The sequence below is a fragment of the Haematobia irritans genome, chromosome 1, assembly GCF_050003625.1.
Source record: "Haematobia irritans isolate KBUSLIRL chromosome 1, ASM5000362v1, whole genome shotgun sequence".
In the NCBI taxonomy this organism is placed as follows: domain Eukaryota; kingdom Metazoa; phylum Arthropoda; class Insecta; order Diptera; family Muscidae; genus Haematobia; species Haematobia irritans.
Window position 1 is genome coordinate 144,743,580 of NC_134397.1, and position 10,327 is coordinate 144,753,906.

At 35.1% G+C, this 10,327-nt stretch overlaps 1 protein-coding gene across 1 annotated transcript; it reads left to right on the forward strand.

Moving 5' to 3' along the window:
* The first annotated feature begins 8,647 nt into the window (after positions 1-8,647).
* Positions 8,648-9,330, forward strand: LOC142232340 (uncharacterized). The gene is made up of 2 exons (XM_075303097.1): positions 8,648-8,864; positions 8,918-9,330. Exons 1-2 carry the CDS (start codon positions 8,648-8,650, stop codon positions 9,328-9,330), a joined length of 630 nt encoding a protein of 209 aa, XP_075159212.1.
* The last annotated feature ends 997 nt before the right edge of the window (positions 9,331-10,327 follow it).

Sequence of the window (10,327 nt, forward strand, 5' to 3'; positions counted from 1 at the left end):
GGAGAATATCTGTCATCAAATCCACCTGAAATTCTATATATTTAGGTACAATTACCCAGCTACGTTGATGAATTTTCAAAGGAAACTATTAGATTTTATTCATGTTGGTGGACATTTAAGATTCGGCCGGGCCGAACTTAATGACGTGTATACTTGTTAATTATAATATTTGCTCATTTATTTTACTTTCATAACCTTTCAATGTCTCAAAACTCCAACCGGATATGAGTTTAAACAAGTGAAGTGAAATTATTTCCTACCACATGTATTTATTTGCAAATGTACTATGGTAGAATTGAGCAGAACACATTGTTAACTAACCAAAAGGTAAATTCATTGGTTAATGGATTGATGCTGAAATTATGTTTCATGATTGCGGATGCGGTTCATTTGAATTTGCGTGTTTTTGTCGTTGTTGTTAACGATTATTGGCGTCTGTGTATTGTTTCCCATAAATGGCACCATTTCAATAATTTACAAGGCAATTGTTCAATAGCTAGGTGATGATTTCATTGATAGGTTTATTGTGGTTTCAATTGTCAGCATACAGTTTTTCAGCCAAATAATGAAATATTCAATAAAAAAAATGTTCATATCGTCAACTATCAGCTAGCACATGAGAAGAACAAAAGGTTTACTCTATACACGGGGAAAAAATATCACCCAAATTTTTCAGTTACAATTTTAATTGAATTTTAATAAATAATTCAATTAAGACTGTAATTGATTTAATTATTTTTATACCGTCCTCCATAGGATGGCGGCTTATTAGCTTTGTCATTCCGTTTGTAAAATATCGAAATATTGGTCTCAGACCCCATAAAGTATATATATTCTGGGTCGTGGTGAAATTCTGAGTCGATTTAGCTATGTCCGTCTGTTGAAATCACGATTACTTGTTCCAAACGGAACAAGTTATCGACCTGAAACTTGGCACAAATAGTTCTTATTGATGTATGTCTGGTGTATGGTATTGCAAATAGGACATATCGAACTGGACTTGTAGGCTTCACAGAAAAAAATTTCACAAAATTTTTTCCAATTGAGTTTTAAAAAATATTCAATTAAAAATTTAATTGATTCAAAAAATTTTTTAATTGAAATAAAAATCAATCACAAAAATTAATAATATCAATTAATTTCTTAATTTATACTGTAATTTTTGTGATTGAAGACATTTCAATTAAAAAATTAATTGGATCAATTAATTTCGTGATTGAATCAGAAAATTTTTTTTGTGTGTTGCTGAGGATCATTGAGAAGCAAATATCATCCGATCCGGTTGAAATGTGGTTCGTGGTGTTATTTTAATTGTCGCAGAAACATGGACTTGTTAGAAGACGGATGTCCACCATTTCAACAGCCGTTGCACTGAATTTGCATCACTTCTTAAGGTGTGATGCGAATCCAGTGTTTTGGATGTGAATTTGATATTTTGCCAATAAATAATTTTAACAATTGTTTATGATTTCTAATGCATTATAACGCTTGTCCGGAACGTTCGACATCAAATATTTTCAAAAATTCCCAAATTTCCTAGTAAGGATTTAACATTTTTTTCGGCAAAATTTAAATAATTTACACTACTTTATTAATTCTTAATCTGTTTTTAACCTATTTGAAACAATAAAATTTTAAACTTCCCATTAAAAATACGAAAAAGAACGAGTTATAAGAAATTGACTCAAATGAACTTCCTGTGCAGTTAAAATAAAGAACATCTTTGGGAGGACATTTTTGGAAGTGTTTATACCCTTCACCACTACTGTGGTACAGGGTATAATAAGTTTGTGCATTTGTATGTAACGCCAAGAAGGAGTAATCATAGACCAACCTTTTAGTATACGGATCGGCTAAGAATTAAATTCTGAGTCGATTTAGCGATGTCCGTCTGTTTGTTTGTCTGTCTGTCTGTCTGTCTGTCTGTCTGTCTGTCTGTCTGTCTGTCTGTCTGTCTGTCTCTCTGTCTGTCTGTCTGTCTGTCTGTCTGTCTGTCTGTCTGTTGATGTATTTTTGTGTGGAAAGTACAGCTCGCAGTTTTAGTCCGATTGTCCTAAAATTTGGTATAGGGTCCTGTTTCGGCTCAAAGACGATCCCTATTGATTTTGGAAAAAATCGGTTCAGATTTACATATAGCTGCCATATATATTTTTCACCGATCTGGTCATAATTGGCGTGTATATCAACCGATCTTCCTCAAATTCCGTACATCCGAATATTTTATGTGTCTCGAAAAACGTGCAAAATATCAGCCAAATCCGTTCAGATTTGGATATATCTCCCATATATAGCTTTCGCCCGATTTACACTCATATGACCACAGAGGCCAACTTTTAACTCCGATTTAGTTGAAATTTTGCACAGGGAGTAGAATTAGCATGGTAGCTATGCGTGCCAAATTTGGTTGAAATCGGTTCAGATTTAGATATAGCTCCCATATATATGTTTTTCTGATTTCGACAAAAATGGTCAAAATACCAACATTTTCCTTGTAAAATCGCCACTGCTTAGTCCAAGAGTTGTAAAAATGACTCTAATTTTCCTAAACTTCTAATACATATATATCGAGCGAAAATTAATAAATAAACTTTTGCGAAGTTTCCTTAAAATTGCTTCAGATTTAAATGTTTCCCATATTTATACCCTGCGCCCCACTGTGGAACAGGGTACTAACATTGTGTTCCACCCTAGTGCATTAGCCGACTTAAATTGTGAGTCTATAGATTTTGTAGAAGTCTACCAAATTCTGTCCAGATCGAGTCGGCCCCGTCCGACTTTAGACTTTCCTTACTTGTTTTAAAGTTGTGTCTGTAGAAGAACTTTCAAATTTTTTTGTTGGCTTAGCACACTCGGCCACAAACGCCATTGAACACGATGCATCAAAACGGCATGACATTCTAACTACTTCCTGAGATGTTCTTATTATTATTAATCAAAAATAAAGAACGCTGGTTCAAATCTCAACAGCGGCAATTTTTTATTAAAATTTTTTCTAAAAAAATATTTTTTATGTCATACATCGTTTTTATTTTGCACAAATATATTTTTTCCAGTAACAATTAACAAAAAATTAAATATTATCGTAATTTGCAAAAACTTCTCAAAAGAACTTCCATAGATGTGAAAAAGTAATATGGCACAGGTTCAAATCCCAGCGGGAATAATTTTTTTATACCCTCCACCATAGGATGGGGGGTATATTAACTCTGTCATTCCGTTTGTAACACATCGAAACATCGATATATTGTCCGTCCGTCCGTCTATTGAAATCACGCTAACTTCCGAAAGAAATAAGCTATCGACTTGAAACTTGGCATAAGTAGTTGTTGTTAATATAGTTCGGCTGGTATTGCAAATGGACCATATTGAACCACTTTTACGTATAGCCCCCATATAAACCGACCCCCAGATTTGGCTTGCGGAGCCTCTCAGAGACGCAAATTTCATCCGATCCGGTTGAAATTTGGTACGTGGTGTTCGTATATGGTCTCTAACAATCATGAAAAAATTGATTCATATCAGTCCATAATTATATATAGCCTCTATATAAACCGTTCCCCAGATTTGACCTCCGGAGCCTCTTGGAGGAGCAAAATTCTTCCGTTCCGGTTGAAATTTGGTACGTGGTATTGGCTTATGGTCTCTAACAACTATGCAAAAATTGGTCCATAATTATATAGCCCCCATATAAACCGATCTCCCGATTTGGCTTGCGGAGCCTCTAAGAGAAGCAAATTTCATCTGATCCGGCTGAAATTTGGTACATGGTGTTGGTAAATGGTCTCTAACAACTGTGCAAAAATCTGTCCACATCGGTCCATAATTATATATAGCCCCATATAAACCGATCTCCCGATTTGGCTTGCGAAGCCTCTAAGAGGAGCAAATTTCATCCGATCGGGCTGAAATTTGGTACGGAGCGTTGGTATATGGTCTCTAGCAACTGTGCAAAAATTGGTCCACATTGGTCCATAATTATATATAGTCCCCATAAAACCGATCCTCAGATTTGACATCCGGAGCGTCTTGAAGGAGCAAAATTCTTCCTTTCTGGTTGAAATTTGCTACGTGGTGTTAGTATGTATATGGTATAGCATATGGTCTTTAAAAACCATGCCAAAATTGGTCCATATCGGTCCATAATCATATATAGAACCCATATAAACCGATATCCATATTTTGTTTGGAGCTAATTTCACCCGATTCAGTTGAAATGTTGTACATTGTGCTATATGGCCGCTAACAACCATGCCAAGCTAGGTCCATATCGGTCTATAGTTAAATATAGAGCCCTCAAATAAACCGATCCCCAATCACACAAAAATCACCTTCATGTTTCAATTCTGGCTCTCTAGTTACCGCGCAAAGGTCCATATCGGTTCGTAATTATAGGTACATCCTCAAAAAAAATCGCTTCTGTAACATATACCCCAAACACATTTTGCTTCAAGCATATATATTTTCAAGATTGATCCAAACAAAATATTGGTTGAATTGTTCAAACATATTATGTTTCATCTTAGGGCGTACACTGGTAGCAAAAAATTTTAATGAAATTTTCTTTATGTGGGTATATTTTTAAGGCGCCAATTGGTTACTTCCATTATTTTACTTGCAGCATACTTACTCTCTAGGTCTCTCTTTCTAAACACATATATGTTTATAGACTATTTCTAAGTTAATATATGTTTGCATTCAAGCATATTGTATTTACAAACATTTTATATCCCAAAAATAATATGTTCTAACATATTAACATATATGTCCCAAACATGTTATACTAGTGTTGAAATAACTTTGTATGATAATACTGTATTACAACACAATTAATTTTAACGTAGTAGGTTTGCTACATTTACTTTATATTCAAACATTCTAATATTCTTTTTGTTCACTCTAATTTAAACGTCATTAAATAAAGACAAACTTCCATTGCTTAAATTAGTTGTCTCAATAGGTTATGGGCCTACACTCATAACGAAATTGCCAAAAAAATACAGAATCGCGATTTTGATTTTCTATTACTCTGTGTGTCGGATAAAGGAAAATCTGAGGAAAGCTGTGTGCTAGATGTAGTTTGGAAAAAGGCGTTGATATATAAATTGGTAAATTCGTGGAGACATGACGTCGTACAATGGTCGAATTCCGTTGTTGAACGGAAGCAATTTTTCAACATGGAAGACGCAGATGGAAGCAATTTTACATAAAAATCGATTATTAAATATCGCATTGGGTATTGAGAAATCTCCTGCATGTCAAGGTATATCGGACACCGCGTCGAATGCTGAAAAAATTTGTTATGAAAACAAAGTCAGAGACTTCCAAGAAAGAGATATGGATGCAAGAGCTGAAATTTTATTATGTTTAGAGCCGAGTATTGTTAACATGGTAAGAAATATCAAAACTTCGTCGGAAATGTGGACATATTTGCAAGATACCTTTGACCGAAAGTCAATAAGAAAGAAAATTGAGTGCTACAGAAAACTTCTAAATTTGAAGATGTTGGATAACCAGAATGTTTCAGAGTTTATAATAGAATTTGACATTTGTGTGTCATCAATCCTAGAAATGGGAGTCAAACTTGATGAAGATTTGCTCTCTGTTGTTTTAGTTGATGCACTACCTGGAAAATTTTCGGCAATCAAAGCGGCGGTTGATACAGCGAATGAATTTCCGAAAATTGATGTTTTGAAGTCAAGACTTCTTGAAATTGGCAACATAGTCGAAGTAGATCAAAATGCTGCAATGAAAGTAAAGCATTATCGCAACAAAAAGAACTATGTATCCACGAGCTGCAAAAGAAACGGGGAAGAAGGTATGTACAAGTCTGAAATTAAGTGTTACCGATGTAAGAAAAGGGGGCATAAGGCCAACGATTGTAGGACAAATTTGTCTGCTGAAAAAAGTTCACATGAAGACGGCGATAATATTTTAGGAACTGTAGAGAATGTTTTTTCTGCTAAATCTTTTCAAGATTGGGTAATAGACAGCGGAGCATCCTCGCACATGTGCAATCAGCAATCCCTATTTGTAAATATTGATTCAAGATATGCAGGGACAGTTAAATTAGCGGATGATAAAGACATTTTTATAAAGGGCAAAGGAAAAGTCGGGAGTTTATGTTATAGTCAATGGTCGTCGATCCCTGGTATATTTGGAGAACACGCTTTATGTTCCAGACTTAAAACATGAAAGTTTCGATGGCCCTGATTTCTAGAAATGGAAAGATATTGATAGAGGGTTGCAAAAGAAATAATATCTATATCGTTCATATGTGTGACGAGGTAACCAGTTCAGTGCAGAAGTCCGAAAAGGAAATTTTCAAATTATGGCACGGACGCTACGGACACTTAAATGCTAAGGATTTGATTAAATTGGTATCTAATAATATGGTGGAGGGATGCCAAATTTAAAGAATCAGGATATAGATTGTATTGCGTGCATACGTGGTAAGCAAACCCGATTTCCGTTTCCACACAAAAGTGACAAATCAACCACAGAAATTTTGGAATTAATCCATACAGATTTGTGTGGACCCATGAATTGTGTATCAATGGGTGGAAGTCATTATTTCGCAACATTCATCGATGATTATTCTCGCAAAACGTATGTTTATTTTATGAAACGGAAAGACGAATATTTGGCAAATTTAAGGAGTTCAAGGTAATGGTTGAGAATGAAACTGGAAAAAGAATTAAAATATTACGTAGCGACAATGCTAGGTTAGGTTAGGTTAGGTGGCAGCCCGATGTATCAGGCTCACTTAGACTATTCAGTCCATTGTGATACCACATTGGTGAACTTCTCTCTTATCACTGAGTGCTGCCCGATTCCATGTTAAGCTCAATGACAAGGGACCTCCTTTTTATAGCCGAGTCCGAACGGCGTTCCACATTGCAGTGAAACCACTTAGAGAAGTTTTGAGACCCTCAGAAATGTCACCAGCATTACTGAGGTGGGATAATCCACCGCTGAAAAACTTTTTGGTGTTCGGTCGAAGCAGGAATCGAACCCACGACCTTGTATATGCAAGGCGGGCATGCTAACCATTGCACCACGGTGGCTCCCCGACAATGCTAAAGAATTAGTAAGCGCTGAATTCTCTAAGTTTTTGAAGGAAAATGGTATAAGAAGGCAACTTTCGGCAGAATATACACCACAACAAAACGGAGTTGCTGAACAGAACATTGGTTGAAATGGGTCGTTGTTACATGCTAGAAGCAAATTTTCCGCAAAGTCTTTGGGCAGAAATGATAAATACCGCTGCTTTTATCAGAAATGGATGTCCAACAAATTTGAATAATTCGATAACTCCTGAGGAAATGTGGTCGGGAAAAAAGCCTTGTGTTAAGTTTTTTCGCCAGATTTAATGTAAGGCATATGCGTTGAACAAGAAAGATAAATCTAAATGGGATGCTAAATCCTCTGAATATGTATTAGTCGGATACTCAAATGAATCGAAAGCTTACAGATTATGGAAACCAGGAACTAGGACCATAACAAAGAGTAGGGATGTAAAGTTCATTGAGAGCGCATTATATAAACAAAATGAGACCCCTTATGGTCAAATGTTTTACGAATTCGAATTATTAAAACCCACTCGATCTGGAAATGGATCACCAGGTCAAATTAGCTCAGACATTGAAGAAGAAAACGATTCATCACAAATGCATGATGATGATGATTTTGTTGATTCTATAAGTGGTACAGAAGCCGAAAATACTGCAGGCCCGCAGAACAATTTATCAGAAATTCCAGTTCAAGGGGAATCAATTAAGGAAAGACTGCGATCCTGGGCTTTTAAGAAATGTAACGAATCTTCAAATAAGGTATCAGAAAATTTGATGGATCCAAAGTCATTACGTGAGGCATTGCCATCAGATCAAGCAGATTCCTGGTATAGAGCCATGGAAGAGGAATATGCGTCACTAATTAAGAATTATACCTGGACATTAACTGATTTACCAGAAGGAAGAACTCCTGTGGGATGTAGATGGGTGTTCAAATCAAAAATAAAACCGGACGGAACAATAGAAAAGAGAAAGGCCAGATTAGTTGCAAAAGGGTATACTCAAGTACCAGGCTTGGATTACATGGATACTTATGCTCCTGTTGTGAAACAAACATCCTTACGGTTGATATATGCTCTATCTGTTGAATTCAGCTTGATGTTTCTACAGCTTTTTTAAATAGAAAATTGGACGAGGAAATATTTATGCAACAACCAGCAATGTTTGTGCAGGAGGGATCGAAGAATAAGGTATGTAAACTTCAAAAATCTATTTACGGACTTAAGCAATCCGGAAGGCAGTGGTACAAATGTATAGATACTGTAATCAAGAAATTTGGCCTTCATCAATCGAAATACGATCAATGTATTTACTACTTAAATGATAATAAGACAATGATAATAGTCGCGCTGTATGTTGATGTCATTGTCATCGCCTGCAATAGTATGGAATATACTAATAAATTTGTACAGGAATTGCAATCGAATTTTGAAATCCGTGTCTTAGGTGTTCCTAAACATTGTATTGGCATAGAAGTGGACGTTTAGCCTGAGGTAATATCTATTTCACAGTCGGGATATATAAAACAACTTGTAAAAAGATATGGTTTGGAAAATTGTAAACCGGTACGAATACCTATGCCTGCTAACATTAAACTTGAAAGCGAACCTGTCTATGAAAGAGATGCAGAAAAAGTAGACGAGAAAGTTTACCAGGAATTAATTGGGTATTTGATATATATTTCACTTCATAGTAGGCCAGATATTACTTGCGCTGTTAGCATGTTATCTCAATTTTCCAATAACCCAAGAGAACAACATTTAAATGCTGCTATCCATGTATTCAAATATTTAGGTACGACTAGCGATGCAATCATAAAGTACAAAATTCCTCAAAATCGATTACAGGATTTTGTGATGCAAATTGGGCTCAAGATGTAAACGATCGAAAATCTCAATCTGGATTTTGCTTTATATTAGCAAACGGAGTTGTATCATGGGAATCTAAAAAGCAAAAAGTTGTGGCGACTTCAACTGCTGAAGCAGAGTATATTGCCCTAACGGAATCAGCAAAAGAAGCATTATACTTGAGCTACATCCTTGAAGAACTGGGATTTAGAACCACAGAGCCAATAATAATACATACGGATTCTCAAAGTGCTCAACAGATGGCTAAATTTGGAGCTCACCATTCACGAACGAAACACATTCACTATAAACATCACTTCATCAAAGACACAATTGAACGAGGACTTGTCGAATTAAAATATTTACCAAGTGAATCGATGGTAGCCAAAGCCGAAACATTATTATTGTTGTAATAACATTGGAATCAATTTTAATTTAGATTAATTAAATAATTTTGAATGCTATAAAATTACTTATGTTGAGGAGGCATGTTGAAATAACTTTGTATGATAATACTGTATTACAACACAATTAATTTTAACGTAATAGGTTTGCTACATTTACTTTATATTCAAACATTCTAATATTCTTTTTGTTCACTCTAATTTAAACGTCATTAAATAAAGACAAACTTCCATTGCTTAAATTATTTGTCTCAATAACTAGTTTATGAACATTATAGGTTTGCACTAAAAAATATTGTGTTAAAAAATTCGACTTCCAAACATATACTTTTTACATCCAAACATATGAAAAACAGTCTTTTTCGTCCATGTAGGCTTACTTATATATACCTTTTTTGTCTATATATACCACTTCTCTAACTTACAATTTAGAAGACGATGTTAAGAAGTGTTAAAATGGTGGACATCCGTCCTATGACAAGCTCATGTTAAATTCATCGCTTCTGCGGCAAATTTGCCACCACTTCCGGAACCAAAAAGAACATTTTCACTACTTTTTTAGCCATGCTTTTTTTTTGCTGGAAAGCCCATGTTAAATTTCTTCTGCGACAATTTTGCACCACTTCCGAATCCAAAAAGAACATTTTTAATACTTTTTTGGCAACGCTTTTTTCGCTGGGGATATACATAATGAAGCCTTTGAAAAAATGTGACTTCAAGCTAAATTTTTTCATTAAAACTTTCCAATTGAATGATATTTGGATATTTACAACCAATTGGTGCACGTACACATTTGAAAATCATTTTATGGGATTTGTCCAACTCTGTGATAATAAAGAGGCTTCAATTTAATGGATGCACTGAATCAATAATCAAATATAATCACTTATTAGGCCGAAATGCGTATCTATATTGATATGTATATGATTTGCTTTAGGCCTCAGAACATTTAAACCGTAGACAGTCGAGTCTATAAAATCAATAACACCAAAGGCTGTAGCCATTG

Excerpts from the sequence above, each read along its gene's own strand:
- LOC142232340 (XM_075303097.1), top strand. The coding sequence starts at position 8,648 with ATGCCTGCTAACATTAAACTTGAAAGCGAACCTGTCTATGAAAGAGAT. Across the intron at positions 8,865-8,917 it reads CCATGTATTCAAATATTTAG|GATTTTGTGATGCAAATTGG; the intron begins GTACGACTAGCG and ends AATCGATTACAG.